Raw genomic sequence first — 21,801 nt, 5'->3', positions numbered from 1 at the left:
ATAAAAACCCTCTGAAGTGGGTATTATGAGCATCTGTTTTATATACTTATGAAGAAACGGAGATGCAGAGGGCTTAAGTGACATGCCCAAGGTCACATGGCTAGCAAGTGCTTGAGCCAGAATTTGAACCAAGGCTGTTCACAGCCACACATCAGAACAGAGTTCCTGTCCCGAGTTCCATTCCTGGGTATCTACCAGAGAGGGATGGAAACATATCTCCACACAGAAGCTTGTATGTGAATGTTCACGGCGGTATCATTCACTATAGCCAAAAAGGGGAAACAATCCAAATGACCATTAACTGGTAGACGGATAAACAAAATGTGGTCTATCCATACAATGGAATACTATTCAGCCCGAAAAGGAATGAAGTACCGATATACACTATATATAGCACAGGTGAACCTCAAAAAGATTATGTGAAGCGTGGGAAGCTGCATACAAGGGACCACATATTGTATCATTCAGTTTATAAGAAATCTCCAGAGCAGGAATATCTATACAGAGAGTAGGTCGCTGGTTGCTTGGGGCTGGGGGTGGGCATGGGGGTTGACTGCAAGGTGGCACCTTTTGGGAGTGACAGAAATGTTCAAAAATTGGATTGCGGCGATAGCTGCACAACTTGGAAAATTTACCAGAAACCACTGAAATGTGCACTTCAAATGGGTACATGTTATGATATGTGAGTTAAACCTCAATAAAGCTGCTGCAAAACCAAAAGCAAAGGGGGCTGACCCTGGCCATAATGGCCCTTCCTCCTGTTCTAGCTGGTTTACACCTATGGTGAAAAGCCTTCAGAGGAACACAGGAGGGGAGGACTTCGGGCCAGGAAGTTGTCTGAAGCCTTTGTCTCTCCTTCCAGGCCCCACTGTGTCCAGCCGCACCCAGTCGGAGTGTGGCACCAGCAGCTGAGATTTCTTTACAGAACCGCTCTGTTTTGCAAAGAGTAATTATATGCAGGGGAATTTCCTACCCCAAATGACACCCCTTCTTTATTATCCCCCAAACACCCCTGCATTATTTTGCAATGCAAAATTCATGCCTCCTCAAGCCAATTACTTGGGAAAATGTGATACGCAATGATGAATTATACATGCGTTTTCTTTATGCTTTTTTTTTCTCCTTGGGGATGGTAATTATGAGATAAATTGTTAGGGGTTTTATGTCTTGAAATAACTCCTTACCATATCAGAGCCCTTCTTGCTACATATTGCTAAGCTAACTGGTGGCTTCCAAAGAGGAGGACAGAAGTCATTTTTAATTAGGCTAGTAAAAAAATATGCCAGTCATACATACATACTCACTGATACATACATGTTGAGATATATATATTTATATCAGAAACAATGAATGAAAATTCAATACACTCTTTGGGAGATTCCGGTGGGGTCCTTGGTGTAACAGTTCCCCATTTTGAGGTGCATGTATCTCCTTTGGTGTTACAACCGAGAAGTCATTTCTGATGCATAAAAGTTCTCTTGAGATAGAGAACGAGTCTCTACTGTGGGCGTCCAGTGGCTGACATAACAACTGTCTTGTTGAAGAAAAGTTTTCCAAAGCTGAGACATTATTCACCAAAAGTAAAGGCAAGTCTGTCCACTCTATAGTTTGGTGTTATAGGGATAGAAAGCAATCATCTGTCTTTTATAACTTACATCGGAGCTATAATATGATAAGCGCTGTTTCATAATTCCATCAAGCTAGATCTTTGTGATGCTTTCATTACACCCTAGGGGGAGCACAAACCTTTACTTAATCAAAATCAGTACTTCTCTCCAAGGATCAAAGTTTCTGTTTTGCTTTTAAATGGGAATTACAAAAAGCCATAGGTGGCTTCTGAGCATCATTCTACTCATTGGTTGTGTACATGGAAAGCTAGCTGGCAATTTTATTCCACTCTCTGAATCCAGTCCCTCTCAACACATAAATGATTCCATCACCGACACATGGAAAAGAAAATTCAATTGCTCAAACCCACTTAGAATACCAAACCCATCTTAGAATACCCTAAAAGAAACAGCCTCTCTTGGAAACATAATCATATTAAAGCACGAGGTACCGGAACTCCCTAAAGTAACAGGCTATTTTTATAAAAGACCAATAAAATGTTCTAATAACTTGCCTGAGGGATACTGTTATTCAGAATTACCCACGATTCTGAATAATGTGCTACTAACTTAGAAGAGATGCTGCCACTTTGCTGACTGGTTAGAAACCCTCGGAAAACCTCAAGCAGAGCACAACACCTACTCGACCTCGGAAGACAAGGAAGAAAGTAAGGCAACCTCGTTGCCACAAATAGCTAAGTGCATCATTATGACAGAGTTCAAACACTTTGAAGTTGGGGACAATACACCGTCCACTTCAACTACCAGTTGTCCACCGTGTACACAGGTGCTTGGTGAGTAACTTCCAAAGGACTGCAGTTGCAGGAAGCCTAACCCCAGGACGGCGACCCCACGCCAAGCTCTGTCTGCTTACCGGCAAAAGTCTCTGTACATGGATTCACTCCTGCAAGACGTTTAGAGGTGCCAAAATCGGAGATTTTCACCACTCCACTATAGGTATTCACCAGAACGTTATCGCCCTTCAGAAAAGGAAGAACATCAAATGCTTAAAGAAAAGTTTAAACAAACTAATGTAAAATAGACTTGGACCTTAAGAAATGGTCATGTGTCTCTAGGAAGACTAGACTCTGCTCAATCCTCTCCCCTCCGTGAGCTGGTCCACCTGCAGACACTCCAGCAGCTCATGTGATCTGAGATGCAAAGTAAAATCTCATTGGCTCAGACAAGCAAGTACCTTTATGTCTCTGTGCACAATCTGGCTTTCGTGGACATACTTGAGGCCTTCCAGGATTTGCTTGGTGTAGAACTTGATGGTGGGCTCCTTCATCGGCCCCCCCCATTTTGATCGCAAAAGAGCCGAAAGGCTTCCTGGAAATGGACACAGTAAAAAAAAAAAAAACTCATCAGGGCGATGAAGAGTCAATTATAAGGGTTCAGGGAAATAAAGTGAAGTGATGTTTCTAACCTAATGTGAGCACTCGTGCCCACATCACTGTATCTGGGCTAAATGCAACATCTTTCCTCCCTCTCTGTTGCCTGTTTCCCGGGTGCGCAAGCAGCATAGTCAGAGAAGGGACGGGGCGTGAACCAGCACATCAGCCTGACCAGAGGTGTAGGGTGGAAAGGAACCCCTTGTGATCCCCGAAACTCAGCCAGGCCACCTTCGGGCTTAGCTCTGTTCAGCTGCACAGAATCAGGAAGAGAGCGCAACAGTGCTCTCTGAACTCTGAAGGGCTGGCCTGACACTGCACATGCTGCACAAGCATCTCAGCCATTGGGCTTGGGTCAAAGCCACGTTTTCTACCTCACCCTGAAACCAGAAGTGGACAGGAGCAGAGTGAGGGCCCCTTAAGGGAGACAGGGACCCGAATCAGAGGAGGTTGGGGCTCTCTGTCCTCACTGTGAGAAGCTCCTAATGCCAGGTCCCAGGGGCAGGATGGTCTTAACACCCACCCACCCACCCCCAACCCCAATTATACTATTAAACATTGAACTTTGGGGCCAGAAGAAAACCTCCCTTCACTGCCTTCTGACCCTGTGTTTCAGAGATTATTGTCCAGGCCCTCAGCATCAGCTAGTCGCCCTTACACAGTGCTATGGGACCTTGCTATGCCTCAGTTTCCCCATCTGTAAAAGAGGAGGTGCACATCTATCTCCAGCTCTGTGGTCATCCTCAAGACCTCACGTCTGGAACGCAAATCAGTATTTTCTGCTAGACTATGAGCAATCTGAGGGAAGAAGACACTGTACGTCATCAAAATCTAGCACACTGCCTGACTCTTAAGACATATAGTTAGGTTTTTAATGTAATGGCAGGCTCTTAGTAACTATGAGTTGAAAGAACGGATGAATACAGATTTCTAGCTCAAGTTTTTATATTTGCATTCAGATTACTATTAATTTTATCATTATTTTCTTAAAATGAGCACTTACTGGGTTCTTGCTCTCTGCCTGGCACCGTTTTGAGAGCTTTACAAACATTATCTCACCTACCCCAGCCAACAAGCCACTGAGATAGTGTCATTATGACTCCAATAATTATTACTATTCCAACTATGACAGTACTTAATAATAATCCAATTTTAAAATTCGTTTATTCAGTCAGAAAACTGAGGTCACAGCTTGCAGGTGGAGGGACCAGCTCAAACTAGATGGCTGGGGTCTTCCCTGGTGGCACAGTGGTTAAGACTCTGCGCTCCCAATGCAGGGGGCCCGGGTTTGATCTCCGGTCGGGGAACTAGATCCCACATGCATGCCTCAACTAAGAGTACGCATGCCACAACTAAGGAGCCTGCCTGCCGCAACTAAGACCCAGCACAGCCAAATAAATAAATAAATAAATATTAGAAACAAACAAACAAAAACCAAACTAGATGGCTGGCTCCAGACCTGAGGAACTCCCACCCTCGCACTCTACTGTCTGCCTTTGGGGATCTTGTGGATAAAGCACTGGTATTCAATTTCACTGTCAACATGTTATTTCGCAATGTCATTTAAAAACACCTCCGTTTCCTCTTCTCCAAAGCATACTTCAACTCCTAAACTGTGAAGGCCTCAAGGCCAGAGACTATGCTTTATTCATCTCTATGTCTCTAGTGCTCAGCCCAGCAGCTGGCACTTAGTAGATCCTCAATGAATATTTGATGACTGAATTACCAGACCAGAAATAGACTGTTTATGTGACACTGGAAAATCCGTATCCAACTCCTCTGGGAAACAAATGGTCTCCCACACCTCAAATGTCTGTCATTTTTTAACGGCAGGATGAATAACGATGTTCATATTATACTTTCATCAGTGATTTTCAGGGTATGAGACCAGAAGACCAGTGACTACTCACCCCCAGGCACCTGCTCCATAAGTATCTTAATGTAGCCGTCCTCGGAAACAGAGCCCAGGTACTGAACAATATCGCGGTGCTCGAGGTTCTTGTGTGGGGCGATCTCCTCATGCAGAGGCTGAGAGTAACTGGTGAGAAAAACAAAGCCAGTGTCACCTGCCAAATCCCTGGAGCTTGGGGTCCGTATATCGCACCTCACCAGTACCTGCCCTGCTGCTGGCCATCCCTTCTTTGTGGGAATGTTCTCTCCCTTGGCTCCCATGAGACTATTCAGCTTCCCATCTGTAGAACAGGGGATAATAATACGAAGCACTCAGGGCTGCCGGGGGCCAAAGTGTGTCAAGTTTCTCAGGCACCCAGTGGAGTGCCTGGTGTGTGGCAAGTACCCAGTGAATGGCTGCTGCTGTTACTATGGCTATCGATAGGGCTTGAACTCTCCAACCATCCTTTGTCTCTCTCAACAGCCTCTCTTCCTCTGCTCCCCCATGAAGGGAGCTGTTCCAGAAGGTTCTGTCCTCAGCTGCCTTCTAGTCTCATTCCGCAGACTCATTCCAGACTACAGCAACAGCCACCTAATGGACCTCCCAGCCTCAGCCTCTTCAGTCTATTCTCCCCTGGCCACCCTATTTCCCCTTCCTAAAACACACACCCCATCACATCACTTCCCATCCTAAAGTCCACATAAAGACATTGTTTAACATGGCACACAAGGACTTTCAAACTCAGGTCAGACTACATCTTTAAAAATGTTTGCCTCATCTCAAGAGCCGCCCCCCCCCCCGCCACTGCCCTACATCCTATAGTCGAGTCACAACACACAATTTTTTCTTCTCTCAGTACACTCTGTGCTTAACAGCTCTGCTTCCCCTCAGCACAGAATGCTCTGGCCTCCTTTTCTGCCAGACGAACTCCTACTCATCCCTCACAGGCCAGCTCAAAGATGATTTATTTTCTCAGACTTGCCACAACTCAACCAAGAAGAGCAATTCATTCCACTCCTATGCTCTACAAACACCCTGTGAACCTCTGTATTATGGCACTTGTCACTTGGCTCTACCAAACTGGGCACACCCTAACATTAGGACAGTATCCTACTCCCCTTTCAGTCTCCAGTGCCAGCCCAGAATCTGGCACAGAGAAGGTACCCAATATCCTAACTTCAGCCTGTAAATTTAGGGAATGGGACAAAACAGTCTCTAAGGTCCCTTCCAGCTCTAAAACCCCAGGAACGACCATCAGCAGTGAAGAGCTGAAACGACTAACACAACCAATTGAAGGAGGTGGTTCAAGCCAGCAATTTTCCCCCAACAAACAACTGCAATGCCTTATCCATCATGAGAATAAGAGACAGAACACTGGAAGAGGAATTCAAGGGACTGGATCCTAGTCTTGTTTCTTCATGTCCTCGGAGAAGTCATTTAACCTTCTTAGCCTTGGAAGAAGTTGGATGAGTTCATTTCAGACCCTGCTTTATAATTCAAATATCATAACACACAATCCCATTAAAAATGAATAGATGAACAAGTGAACGAATGAACGAATGAATGACAAAGGGTCTTACAGCTGCTAGAAATCACTTGTAATCCATCGTTAATAATTCACTGACCACCTGGATGGAGGGCCGTTTGCACACAGCCATCAGTGTCCAGCCCTGAAGGCAACGCTGCAGATGTGGTCTGAGCACGCCGGTGGAGCATGGAGCTATTATTTCTTATACTGTGGCCATTACTGTATATGTAGCTTCTCTACAAAAACATGTGACAGTCAACACGTTCTTGTTTAGAATTAGGAGGGGTATGAATTCAAAAAGGAATAAACCTTTAGTTAGACTCTTAAAAAGTGTAGGAGAAATAAATTGGTAGTACTTGTGGTTTAAAAAACAACAGTCCAAAATCTATGGGTGAGGTTGAAGGGTAGGATATTAATAAAATAGTCTGTATAGCAAAAAACTAAAATTTTTCTTTACCACATTTAATTTTCTGTAATGATACATCTGAATAAATAATAGCCATTTCAAATTGTTACAATGTGAATTAAAGCACTGAGTCATATTTTTAAATATTTGCAAACACCTATGTAAAAATGTAAAACTTTATTTCCTCCTGATGGGTGGAAATAAAACTACAGTCTTCTTTTAAAACGTGACTCTGCAATCCACATGCCTCTAAGTGAAGTTGTTCCATTTTCTCCATCTATTTATAATATGCAGAGCACAAAAACAGATCACCCTTATTAGAAGAGAATTACAAATTTTTTTGATGACATAATGCTTTCATTATGCACCATCAGTGGTGGGCACGGGAGTTGGGGTATGGAGGTGGCAACTGTAGAAGGTGGAAGGCCCGCCCTGACTTGCCTGCTGTCGCTCTCTGGAATTTCTTTGATGGCTATTCGCACTTGATTGCTCAGATCTCTGTCGGCATACTCGATCCCATATGTGCCCTTCCCCAGCACCACTCTCTCACCATTCGCATCGTGGTCATACTCATACTAAGGAAAAGCAACAAGATACAAAAGCACACAGGTTGTGGTGGAGAAACCCTATAAAAGCCCAAACATGGTCCTGCAATTTTTAAAAAATTTATGAATAACATTATTTGAGTACCAGGCAGGTCACATTTCTTGGGTTATATACTTTTCATTAAATAATTGCTTTTAAGGGGTAGAGTTGCCAGTTACTCATATATTCATAACATGATTTTATGAAATAGAATGCAAGAAATTTACAAATACGGCTCATATGTAACTTAGTGGGCTCACCTTTTGGAGAACTCCCCTCACTTTGATGCTGCAATTTAAAACTGCTTCTAAGCACGTCAAGTACCCCAAATAGGTGCCCTCTAACATGATCCCTTATCAACTCGCCAGGAAAGCAACCACCTTCTATAGCCCAGAAAAGAACTGAAGGTAAATAAAACTAAAATTGTCTTAATAGAAAGTACACATGCTGCCCCACTCCTGCTTTTAGAGGTACAGACCTAGCATTAAACACATACTGCAAAGTTCCACCTGTAATGAGTATTGCTCTTTTAATTCCCCCAATCTTATCATCAAAAATTGTACAGCTGCATTCCAGTTGGTTCTTCTCAATGATTAAAAGAAATGTAACTCTAGACTGAGCAATATTTATTTAAAGCAGAGGCAGCAAGGGATTCTTGCTGTTATTTTCTACACCCCCTATACCTGCTTACAGAAGTGCACAGAACGCGTGTGCATGTGGACGTGTCCCTTCCCATCCGCTTCTAGGGATGCTCACGACAATTAAGGTTACTAGTGGCTCTCATCACTGTCTGATTTAACCAGACATCCGCCTGCTTCATAACAGGCTTTTATCTCCCACCTTCAAAGTGCATCACTCAGTTCGTTTCTACAACTTTGATTCTAAGCTAAGAATTCGAGTACCTGACTCAATTATTAAAATGAATCCCTTTGATATTTTCTGTAAGAAATCTCAAAAAATTAATTTCAGCCCACTTGAAAGTATAGCAAAATCTCACTAAATTACAAGGACCTGAATTAGTGGCAAGTCATAATAACTGTGCAAGATTTAAACACGTGCGTCGTGGTGTAGCCATCTGTGGACTACCACTGTGCTGTCCAAAAGCGCTTATGATGACCCTTTCTTAATATTAAGAAATTAATATTAATTTCTTCATATGATCATATTTAATATACTAAATGCAAGTAGATATAACTAAAGTCATTTTAGGCATAAATGAAAAAGTCTGCTTCTATTTGCCCAACTCTTTCTCTTGTAGTTTCACAAACATTATTAATTAGCATAGGAAAAGCTTTTCCATCAGTTGTACGCAAAAGGGAATTCTAGTCTAGTCCATGTCAAATTTTTCTTACACATTCTGGTTGACAGGATGCCAAAGTAATGAGATTTTTCTATAGAGATGCATTAAATTTAATCTCTGACAGTCATGAATAGTGATGGCTAGCTCGTTTCTTAATGAGTATTTTAAAATATACACATAAAGAACTTTCACACAAAAAATGAGACATTTTCTTAAAGCATCAAAGACACAATAAATAACTTTTTCCATGTTCTAGGTCTTCTGTGACTCACCTCTAAGGTATCCCCATCAGTCTCTCCCTCCAGCCCCACTGTACTGCCCACTCCATTGGTTGTCATCTCTTTGACCAAAGAGCAAAACCTAGAACACCAAATGTCACAAAGATGCCGTTAATTATGATCACTCCTATTCCTTTCCTCTAACTTGGCCTTACTACATTAAACTGTGATTAAATAAACCAAGCTTTTACAAGTTACGGAACAATCACTCCACTCCTTGATTTGACATGGTAGTGTACTGGTTATCTAATCTAGTTCAAATACCCATATGATACTTGAATCCCCTCTATAGAATATCACCACCAACTGGCTGGCTAATTGATGCGTGAACACCCCCAGTGACAGAGAACTCATTACCTCACAAGGCAGCTCATTCTTTGGCGAACTCAATGAGAAATGCTTCACTTATATTGAACTAAGACTTCTTTTATGTGGGTCCCATCCATAGACTGCTTAGAATTGGTCCCTTTCTACATAACTGCCCACTAGAAATGTACATAACTTTATTCTATCCCTGTAAGTTTTTCCTTCTTGTTCCCTCAACGCTTCCCCCAGGACTTGTTTGTGAGTCACTTCACTAACTTGTAATTCCTCAAAGGTGTCCCTGTATTATTCGTCAAGTCTGGTCCCGGGACCAGTGTTCCAGGGGTGATTGAATTAGTGCTAAGGGTAGTGGGACCATCACCTCCCAAGTTGCCATCACTCTAGCTCTTAGTGAGAAATAAGGTCTTGTATAAGGGGAGAGGTGAGAAGGAAATGTGTAAGACGGCCTCATCGTTCTGTTGACATAGACTAAGCTTAATATCAACTATAACCCATAAATATTTCTCACAAAAGCTGCTGGGACACATCAGCCACTCCCTAGACTTGTGTAGTTGTTTATTTGCATACAAATGACTTGACTCATAAGATTTGTATTCAGTATTCTCTCTCAAGGTGGCAGGGAAGAATACGGCATACTTTAAGATAATTTCCAAAAAACACTAGGACGTTCTTTTCTCTAACCCATCCCACCTCTGCTTCTTCTAATTTTTGAAAGCTGGGACACGCAACAGTCAAGCTCCTTAGGAGACATGTGGTATGGATGCAACAGAATAACTAAAATTTAAAAGACAGTATCAACTGTTGTTCAGAATGTGGAGCAACTGGAACTCTCATATGTTGCTGTTGGAAGTGTAAATTGATACAACTACTTTGGTATCAACCAAAGCTGAATATAAACCTATCCCACAACCTACTAACTCCATTCCTAGGTACATACAGTGCAGAAATCAAAGAATATGTTCACCAAAAGGCATGCACAAGAGGGTTCATAGCACTTTTATTCATAATGGCCCCAAACTGGAAACAATCCAAATGTTTGATAGAACAGGTAAATCGTCATATACATTCACACAATGGAACACTACACAGCGAAAAAAAGAATGAACTAATACAACACGGCTGAATCTCATAGATATTATTTTAAGAGAAACAAGTGAGAAACAAAAGAGTACATACTTTATGAGCCTATTTATTTGAAGTTTAAGAACAGGCAAAACTAACCACTGGTGATAGAAATCAAAATAGTTACATTAGGAGCGGGTTTAATGACTGGGAAGGGGCACAAGGCGCCTTCTGGGGTGCTGATATACTTAACACACTCGTCTGTATATTACACCTCAATTAAAAACTTATTTAAATGTATGGCAAGGAATGGCACTGAGGACAGAATGAGAGTCGGAAGGTAAACTCTGTAGTAAAGGGATGTTCTGCTTCATATTTGGCAGCATTTCCCAACTCTAAAATTGAAGATTGTGCCCCAAGGGTGCCCTGGTCTGATATTTAGTCTGATTTCTAAATACGTTGTGATAATGATTGTCCGAGACGCACTGAATTAAAATGTTCTCAAATTACATGATACAAACTCTCTCAACAAACTACGAATAAAGGAATCTTCCTCGACCTGATAAAGGTTATCTATGAAAAACCTACCAGTAACATCATGCTTAATGGTGTAAGACTAGACGCTTTCCTCCTAAGATCAGGAACAAGACAAGGATGTCTGCTCTCGCCACTTCTACTCAACATTATACTGCAGTCTAGTCAGGACAATTAGGCAAGAAAAAGAAAGAAAGACACCCGGTTTGGAAAGGAAGAACTATACCTATCTCTATCTGCAGATGACATGATCTTGTATACAGAACATCCTAAGGAATTCAATAAAAACTATTAGAACTAATAAATGAGTGCCAGTTTGCAGGATCAATATACAAAAATCGAGTGTATTTCTACACACCAGCAATGAACAATCTGAAAATGAAATTAAGAAAACAACTCCACTTAGAACAGCAACCAAAAGAATAAAACACATATATATTTAACAAAAAAGTATAAGACTTGTACATTGAAACTCCAAAAATTGTTGAAAGACATTAGAGAAGACCTAAACAAATAGAAAGATATGTTCATGGGACGGAAGACTTAATATAGTTAGGATGGCAAAGCCTCTCAAATTGATCTGCAAATACAAAGCAATCCCTGCCAAAACCCTAGCGGCCTTTTCTGAAGAAACTGACTAGCTGATCCTAAGATTCACATGGACATGGAAGCACCTGCAATAGTCAAAACAGTTATGAAAAACAAGAACCAAGTTGGAAGACTCACATTTCCTAATTTTACAGCTTAGTACAATACTACAGTTATCAAGAAAATGTGGTAATAGCAATAAAGGATGGACATATAGATCAATGGAATAGAAGTGAAAGTCCAGAAATAAATGCTTACATTTATGGTCAACTGATTTTCTAAAAAAGTGCCAAGACCATTCTATGAGAGAAAAAATAGTCTTTTCAACAAATGGTGCTGAGACAACCACATATCCACATGCAGAAGAATGAAGTTGGACCCCCTACCTCAGACCATTAAAAAAAAAACAACAAAACTCAAAATGGATCAGAGACCTAAATATAAGAGCTAAAAGTATAAAACTTTGAAGAAAAAAACACCAGAGAAAACCTTGGGTTAGGCAAAGCCTTCTTAGATATGACATCAAAAGCACAAGTGAGGGCTTCCCTGGTGGCGCAGTGGTTGAGAGTCCGCCTGCCGATGCAGGGGACACGGGTTCGTGCCCCGGTCTGGGAAGCTCCCACATGCCGCGGAGCGGCTGGGCCCGTGAGCCGTGGCCGCTGAGCCTGCGCGTCTGGAGCCTGTGCTCCGCAACGGGAGAGGCCACAGCAGTGAGAGGCCCGCGTACTGCAAAAAAAAAAAAAAAAAAAAAGGACGGACGGTAACAAGTATTGCGAGGACGTGGAGAAACTGGAACCCTCATACATGGCTGATGGGAATGTAAATCGGGAAAACAGTCTGGCCGTTCCTCAAAGTTAAATAAAGAATTATCCTAAGACCCAGTTATTTGGCTCCAAGAGAAATTAAAACATAAGTTCACACAAAAACTTGCATGTGAATGTTTATGGCAGCATTATTCACAATAGCCAGAAGGTGAAAACAAACCAAGTGCCTTTCAAATGATGGACAAATCAAATATATCCATACAATGGAATACTGTTCAGCCACAAAAAGGAATGAAATTCTGATACATGTTACAACATGGATGACACTTGAAAACATTATGATAAATGGAGGAAACGAGTCACAAAAGACCATATATTGTATGATTCTATATATATGAAATGTCAAGAATAGGCAAATTCGTAAAGACAGAAAGTAGATTCAGTGGTTGCAGAGGACTGGGATTGGGGGGGTGGGGTTAGGTTGACAGAAAATGGGGAGTGACTGTTAACAGATACTGTGTTTCTTTTGGGAGTGATGAAAATAATCTAAAATTACATTGTGGTGATGGCTGCAAAACTGTGAATATAATAAAAACAAAAAGTTTGAATTCTATACTTTAAAATGAGCAAATTGCATGGTATGTGAGTTATATCTCAATAAACCCGGAAGAATTTTCCATAAGTTAAAACTTCAGGAAACGCAGTATAGCAATTAAATATTTTTCACAACAAAGACCCTTTAAAAGTGATTCACCATAATTAGACTGAAAATACCTGAATCAGATCAAAACTCACCTACTGCACTGGTCTTCAGTGGAAAAGTAGATTTGAAAGTCATCAGAATTATCATGGACGTAAAGAAAACAACACCGTTCATCAAACTTGGATATGCTGCAAAATTTCAAAACATAAGAATGCCTATTATATATAAATTTGGATATCAATTTAATTTTTTTGAGAAAAATCTAGGAACAGCTTTTCTTCCATCTTACAAATTTGAAAGTTTCATTAATGTTTTAACAAATACCCATATGGGAACATACGTATATGTATAACTGATTCACTTTGTTATAAAGCAGAAACTAACACACCACTGTAAAGCAATTATACCCCAATAAAGATGTTTAAAGAAACAAAAAACAAAAAACAAATACCCCCCGCCCACCAAAGTGACTTCTATTCCTCTATGAAATTTAAATAGGAGGGGCATTTATCTTGCTGATGTTTGAGTTTGCATTCATCAACAGACTTTAATATGTATCAAGAACTTACTATATATTCAATGTTAAGCAAAGTGTACGGGCAGCAGGAATGGGAATAAAATATGGTTTCTGTCTTCAAGAGTTTATAAGGTCATTAAAAAGGTATTTGTGAAATAATTTATTGTGATATCAAAGGAATTTCTAGACTTGAAAAATATTAGGACACAGTATTTGTGGCCACACAAGGGAAGTGGAAATAAACATGGCATTTTAGCTCAAGAAAGGCCTTTAAATGTTATCTGATCCATCCCCACCAAAGGCCTGGATCTGACTCTACAGCTCCTTGAACAGGCAATATTCAGTTTGCCTGGAATATCCAGTGACAGAAAATCATCAGATTCCATCTCCTGATGGATTTCACTGCTACAAAGTTCTTTACCTGCACTGTGCCAAAGCCTACGCAATGGCCCTCATTTTGCCAGGTAGCACTATGCAAAAGGCTAGATTCTATGATGAGCCCTTCAAACAAATGAAGCCACTTTATCTTGCCCTTTCTAAGTCGTCTCTTCCTGAGATTACAGCTTCTTTGACCATTCCTTACATGTTACGGATTACATGACAAATCACGAGTTGAAACAGCAGAAGTACAGGGTGATTTAAAATGAATTAAAACTAGCTTATACATGAGTAACTTTTCAAAACCAATCTTTAAAGGAACTACCACAGTTAGTTGGATAGCCTTGGGAATGTTCAACACATGCTCTTCATGTCACATTGGTTCCAGGGTCTGATTCACCCCAGGCCCTTTGCACATCTCTGTTGATGGCTAAAATGGCAGCAAGAGGTATCTCTATGAGAAGGTACAAACAGAAGGTTCTTGACTACATGTTACCATACAACTTAGTTTCTGGGTAGTACATGTTTGAAAATGTTTAACACCTTTTGAATTATCTTATATTTTCTAAGCAGTATTATTCAAATATGCTACTCTGTTCTTAAATGATTTCTCTCCCTTTAAAAGTGATGTAAACATTACTCCAATTTAAACACTGATGTGTCTAGGAAAGGATCATGCTGCATCTGGGGGTAACAGGGATTCAGTCATTGGCCTGTGGTCTGAGAATCAGAGAAAAGACATAGAGTTCTAGTCCAAGCCCTTAATATGATGGAAACTATGAAGATACTGAGACCTGGAGAGGTTGAATGATTTGCTCAAGGTCAAACAGCAAAAGAGGGATTAGAACTCATATCTACTCCAGAGTTCCTCCCACCCTTGGGTGTGCTGGCAGGGTCGGACTCAGAGAGCAGCCACACAATTCAGGCCCAAATGGTCAGCGCTCCTGAACCAAATAGCAAGTGGCAGAACTCTCCTGGGAATACACCACCTTACTCACCTGCCAGTAACAATGCCCTTGGCTCCATTACTCTGCCCAGGAGATCCCAGCCAAGTATCATTACCAAATAACTCCCAGCTTCAGTTCTGGGGGTCCCTGAGCACCCGAACATCACTGGCTCAAAGAAGAAACACTTTCTCTTTCTACACACATAACTTCTTGTTTTAAAAAAGTTTGAGGGGGCTTCCCTGGTGGCGCAGTGGTTGAGAGTCCGCCTGCCGATGCAGGGGACACGGGTTCGTGCCCCGGTCCGGGAAGATCCCACGTGCCGCGGAGCGGCTGGGCCCGTGAGCCATGGCCGCTGGGCCTGCGCGTCCGGAGCCTGTGCTCCGCAACGGGAGAGGCCACAGCAGTGAGAGGCCCGCATACAGCAAAAAAAAAAAAAAAAAAAAGTTTGAGACAAGAGAGTTTCGTCTGTTGGATACAAAAACAGCCACTCTGCTATAACAAGCTGAGAAGCCTTACCAGCAGCACGTGATGAACAAGCTCGGGCAGGGCAACAAGAGAGAAAATAGTCTGTTTTGGATTCTGTTAAAAATGAGAGCACCACGTATTATAAATAAGTAGAAACAAAGTGATAAAAACATCATTATTTGTATTAAAACAATAATTACATCTTCTCTTATGTTCTTACCTTATTCCTCTAATGGAAGAGGCTGTAAAATTCCATTCATGAATTTGTTTCTGCAGGTATCAAGGACAAAAGTCAGCGGTTTGATGTTTTCCATGCAAAGAATCATTTTTGCTTTCATTCTATGGTCAATCGCTTCTGCTATTTTTTACTTTCAATAGAATTTAGCAGTTAAAGCAAGATATTTCGCATAACCTGGAACACCAGAAACATTTTCTAACCTATTGTAAAAATTCATTTGTATCTCTTATCCAATTTAGAACAAACGATCTAAATATGAAATAGAAACAACAGGCATACAGTACATACACAGTGAGCAGCCTTTCATCTTCTGTCAACGTATCAAGAAAACTCTAAGATGAGTTTGGGAACAGCCCACCCAACCTGAATGACCCACAAAAATGTTTGGAGAGGCAAGAATGTGGCAGACACCAGTCAGTGTTCACCAATCTTCATTTCTTTTTCTCCCTGGGCACATAACTAGACTACATTTCCCAGCCTCCTGTGCAGTTAGGTGGGGTCATTTGATGGAGTTCTGACCAATGGGATGTGAACAAGAGTGATGTGCTCCACCTGTGGGCTTAGCTCATTAGAAACCTCCACGGCAATCCTGTCCTCTACATTCTCTTTCCCCATCCACTACCAGATGGAATGCAGACCCTGCCAACCTGGACATGACATGAGACATAGATGAACTTTTATCATCATAGATAAACTGATATTTGGGGGATGTTTGTTTTAGCGTCTGGCCTACCATGACTAATACAAAGACTAACTGGGATTTCAATCTGTACAAGATGCACTTTAAAAATACATATAGAACTCTGTCCTCTCCCTCCACCACCATCCCTTTCCCTTAAACTATGAACAAAGCTAAGCCTCACAAGGAGTGTCTGAATTCCCAGTTTTAGAAGGGCCATAGGCTACAATACCAATACATTACAACGACAGAGAATAATTTTAAATAAGAAAATACATTAGGTTAGCCTGGGGAATGCCATAAATGACCAGCTAAGCCTCCCAGAGAAGTGTGAGAGCCAAATAACTGAGCATATGGCTCAGGAGAACAGCCACAAGCGATTGGGTGACAAGTTTCCTGCCATCCTGGAGCAATGACAACAGGCACAGTTGGGAGGATCGCTCCCAATGGGAGAGGATCCATCCAGACATGTTGATGAAACACCTATTATGCACTAGGCAACATACCAGCAGGGACATGACAGAGAATGACAAAACCCCTGCCCTCATGGGGCTTACAATCGAGTGAGGGAAGATAGGTAATAAATCAAACAGTAAGTGAAGAGCATGGTGGAGGGTGAGAAGTGCTATGAACACAAATAACACAGCAAAGAGCATTAAGGTGGGGCAGGAAGTCATGAGTTTTCAAGCAGAAAGCTAAAGAGGGTGAGGGAGTGAGCCATGCAGATAACTGGGGGACCAGTTCCAGGCAGAGGAAACAGCAAGTGCAAAGGCCCTGAGGCAGCAGTGTGCTTTGCATGTTTGGGGACCAGCAAGGAGGGGAGTGAGATGGGAGTGGAGTGAGTGAAGGGGGAGTGGGAGAGAAGGTTAGGGAGATCATGCAGGCCTTTGGAGGCCATCATCAGGACTTTAAGCCTCCCCTCTGTGTGAGAATCACTGAGAGCTGTGAAAGATAAAAGTGGATGAAAACATGAAAGCTATCACATCAGACCCATCTTTATAGAAAGACTGAGTGTATTTCAGAGGAAATACTGAAAGAGGGTAGTGGTGGAGAACGGGAGTCTGCTTTGGATTCAGGTACAGAAATATCAATGAGGGCAGATTCGAGAGAGCCTGAAAGAGGCTGTATGTATATAGCAAGCTCAACCACACAAGTTTTCAAGTAGGTTTACTCTAGGGTACCTTTAGGGAACTTCTCGATTTGGGAGGAAGATTTACTGGTTAAGAAGTAAACCACACGGAGGGACTTCCCTGGCAGTCCAGTGGTTAAGACTCTGCACTTCCACTGCAGGGGGCACGGGTTTGATCCTTGGTCAGGGAACTAAGATCCTACATGCTGTGTGGTGAGGCCAAAAAAATTAATAAAATTAAATCTAAAAAAATTTTTTAAAAAAGAAGTAAACCACACGGAGCTCCCCTCCGCTTTCCCTTTACATCATAATCAATAGGCATTGGGTGGGGGGTTCCTGCTTCATAGGTCCTACAGATAAAAAAATACAGAAGTCGTGCATGGGCTTGCAGACCAGCTGGGGAGACACTTTGGAAAACGGATAAATAAGCGATAGGATGTACTTTGCACATGATGCAGACAACTGGGTAGCGAACAGACATTCAGTGGAAGGACGGAAGGCGGGAAAGGGTGGTTAGAGATACCTCTGCAAAAGTTAGGACTTGGGTAATTGGAAGAACGAATTCCAGGGAGGGAGAAGGATGAGAACAAAAGTGCAGATGTGAACTCCTGCAGGGCCAGCTCAGGGAACTGTGAGATGACAGATGAAGGTCTGGCTGGGGCTGAGGGTCGGGGAGGGAGAAGAGAAGGAGGGAGGAGAAGGAGGACAGGGTTATATAGGGGCTCGACACTTAACAAAAGACCTTGAGTTTTATCTGCAAAGTCACAGGATCCAATAATGATTGGGGACTATCAAGAGGGCCACTACAAGTGTTTTTTAAATCATTACTAAACTTTTAAGCTGAAATACGGCATACATTCAGAAGAGGCTACAGTGATCATCTCAATCAATTTCCACAAAATGAAAAGCCACTGTAACCAGCATCTAAACCAAGAGACAGAACATTAGCAGCAGCCCAGAAGACTCCCTCAGATCCCCTGTTCCCAGTCACTTCTGTCGACCCAAAGGCAACTGCTATTCTGACTCGTCCCACTGTGGAGAGTGTTGCCTGCTCTGGAATATTATACAAATGGAACCGTGAAGTCTGTGCTCTCCTGTGTCTGCAAGGGGAGTTTTTCATGAGCTATCTGGTGGTGTCCTGGCGGGTCAATCAGGAAAGCTGTGACTGTTCTCCTCCTGTCCCGAGCCTCCTGTAAGGCAGCATTCTAATCTTTGCTGAGAGGGGATATTTCACCAAATCATGATGAGGAAACAGATTCAAGATTTTAGCTTTCCACAGTGCCAGAAGCCCCCAGTAACAGTGCATTGGAAGCAGAGCCGGGGTGGGCTCTGGAGAAATGGGCCGGGAAGTCAGAGGGAGGGGACTCCTTCAGGATCCCCTAGGTGCTGACTCAGCCTCTGCCCTCCTACCCCCAGGATGCGGACTTTCAGGGAGGGGGGATTTTTGTGTTAAAAGCATAGACTTTTTTTTTTGGTTGTTGTTAAAAGCATAGACTTTTTGTGTGAGATGTTCCAGTCGCTAATATAAGCATAAAAGGCACCTCCCAAAGAGCTTTCCAAAACCAGCAGCCCTACCCCTATGGATAGCAATGGTGGCCACAGTGCACCTGTTGGTGACTTTGGGGCCCACGAGAAGCTGAGGGAGCAACACTGCATTTGCGCCTGCTCTGTGCAGCCTCCCCGCATCGCTGTGCTGGGCGAGCTCGCACCAGCTTGGGAGGCCAGTTGTGCACATCTCTTCCTAACCCTGTGCTCGGTGACCTGACGTTGCTTGCGTGAAACTGGCCATGACGGGAGTATTTACACCACAGAAATCAGTAAACACTACATGTCGGCCCTCTGCTCCCATATGCCCTGGAGAGCTGGTGGTTAAACACTGACCAGCGTACGTTTCTGAATCCCTGGCTGATGAAGCAGACCTTAATCTAATGTTACAGCGGCGCTGTCTGCAGGTGAACATGTGCCTGTGTGATTGCTTCCCACCACCACAGCACACCGGGAAGAACTGCAAGTCTGTGCAGAGAAGTTATCATTTCACTCCAGGCTAACCTGCTTGCTTCCACAACCTGCAGAATTTTTAAAATGTAAATGAAGGCAAAAGCAAAGCCTTCCTCTCAAAGAAAAAAAGGCAATTTATATTTCTCTCAGACACTTGCTCTGACAACTACCAAGCACTGTGCAAAACATTTCCTCAGTCAAGGAAAACTAGCATTTGCTGCTTATATAGTTCTTTCTATTTCTTATTACAGACTATATACACAAAGTAACACATTTACAACTAGTGAGATACTATATGTACCGATGGAAATTCCCATTAAAGACCTGCAACCATTATAGATTTGTAGAATTCCATGAGAACAAAACCATTTTGCTCTAAAAGTATGAAGAGTCACTTTAATAGGATTAGTTTTTTCCACAGCTACTTGTCAAAATATGAGGTGTTCACACCAGTCAGAATGGCCATCATCAAAAAATCTACAAACAATAAATGCTGGAGAGGGTGTGGAGAAAAGGGAACTCTCTTGCACTGTTGGTGGGAATGTAAATTGATACAGCCACTATGGAGAACAGTATGGAGGTTCCTTAGAAAACTAAAAACAGAACTACCATACGACCCAGCAATCCCACTACTGGGCATATACCCTGAGAAAACCATAATTCAAAAAGACACATGCACCCCAATGTTCACTGCAGCACTGTTTACAATAGCCAGGACATGGAAGCAACCTAAATGTCCATCAACAGAGGAACAGATAAAGAAGATTTGGTACATATATACAATGGAATATTACTCAGCCATAAAATGAACAAAATAATGCCATTTGCAGCAACATGGATGGACCTAGAGACTGTCATACTGAGTGAAGTAAGTCAGACAGAGAAAGACAAATATATGGTATTGCTTACATGTGGAATCTAAAAAAAAAAAAAAAGGCTACAAATGAACTTATCTACAAAACAGAAATAGAGTTACAGATGTAAAAAATAAACTTATGGTTACCGGGGGGTAAGGGGGGGAGGGATAAACTGGGAGATTGGGATTGACACATACCCACTACTATATATAAAATGGATAACTAATAAGGACCTACTATACAGCACAGGGAACTCTACTCAATACTTCATAATGGCCTATATGGGAAAAGAATCTAAAAAAGAGTGGATATATGTATAACAGATTCACTTTGCTGTACACCTGAAACTAACGCAACATTGTAAATCAACTATACCCCAATAAAAATTTAAAAATGATGGGGCTTCCCTGGTGGCGCAGTGGTTGAGAGTCTGCCTGCCAATGCAGGGGACACAGGTTCGAGCCCTGGTCTGGGAAGATCCCACATGCTGCAGAGCAGCTGGGCCCTTGAGCCACAACTACTGAGCCTGCGTGTCTGGAGCCTGTGCTCCGCAACAAGAGAGGCCGAGATAGTGAGAGGCCCCTGCTCACCGCAACTAGAGGAAGCCCTCGCACAGAAACGAAGACCCAACACAGCCAAAAAAAAAAATAAATAAGTTTATATAAAAAAAGAAATATGAAAAAAACAAGATGACATAGATCAATTAAAAAAATTTTTAAATGAGGTGTTTTGTTACATCTATCAATGGAATAGTGAGGTTACAGATCAGAATTTTGAAACTTCTCTTGCATCACAGTGGCATCAATGACACAAAGAATGTAAGCAAGGTTGGCCTCTAGTACAAGAATCTGAACACTGAGGACAGGGTGCTTCATGGCAGTGGTACCTGGAGGCGGGAACATAAGTAGGGCTTTGGGGGGGTGGGGCCTGCTAATGTTCCCTTCCCTGGGTTGCACTGGTTACTTAGATGTGTTCACTTGATAAAAAAATCCATCAAATTGTACATTTATGAGTTATGCACTTTTCTGTGTTATACTTAAAAGGTTAAAAAAACAGAGGCAAATTTAATAGAAGATACATGCATGCTTCAAATGAGATATATCTGTATGAACATCATGTATGTATCTTATTCTAGCTCCTTCTATTTTGCTCAAATATTTAAAGCACACAGTGCAGGAAAAATACCCCAGCACATTACGGCAGCTCATCTTCACAAATGGCTACTGGCTCTCTTATCAATGAGGAGAAGGTTGCTTCGCTGTTAAATATTAGACAAGGTTACTGGCTTACATTTGTGTTACAGACTTAATGTTTGTGTCTCCACAAATTCATATGTTGGAGCCCTAACCCCCAGTGTGATGGTATTTGGAGATGGTGGCCTTTGAGAGGTGATTAGGTTACCAGGGCGGAGCCCTCATGATGGGATTAGTGCCCTATATAAGAAGAGACAGGAGAGAGTTCTCTCTCTCTCTTTCCATTATGTAAGAACAGGGCAAGAAGACCACCATCTGCAAACGAGAAAGAGGGTTCTCACCAGAACCTGACCATGCTGGCACCCTGATCTCAGACTTTCCAGCCTCCAGGACTGTGAGAAATAAATTTCTGTTGTTTGAGCCAGGGGTCCCCAAACCC

At 42.2% G+C, this 21,801-nt stretch overlaps 1 protein-coding gene across 1 annotated transcript in view; it reads right to left on the bottom strand.

Moving 5' to 3' along the window:
- The window catches only part of MAP3K15 (mitogen-activated protein kinase kinase kinase 15), a 148,650-nt gene that overhangs the window by 21,800 nt on the left and 105,049 nt on the right, over positions 1-21,801 (bottom strand). Inside the window, 7 exon segments of the mRNA XM_089904724.1 lie at positions 2,482-2,587; positions 2,803-2,936; positions 4,909-5,036; positions 7,265-7,398; positions 8,981-9,068; positions 13,054-13,149; positions 15,489-15,538. Coding sequence (XP_089760850.1) covers positions 2,482-2,587; positions 2,803-2,936; positions 4,909-5,036; positions 7,265-7,398; positions 8,981-9,068; positions 13,054-13,149; positions 15,489-15,538 — 736 coding nt within the window.

The sequence above is a fragment of the Delphinapterus leucas genome, chromosome X, assembly GCF_059928025.1.
Source record: "Delphinapterus leucas isolate spDelLeu-1000000601 "Yukka" chromosome X, BTC_Dleu_Yukka2, whole genome shotgun sequence".
NCBI lineage: Eukaryota > Metazoa > Chordata > Mammalia > Artiodactyla > Monodontidae > Delphinapterus > Delphinapterus leucas.
Note: the sequence above shows the minus strand (reverse complement) of the source record. Positions and strands in the feature narration are given on the sequence as shown.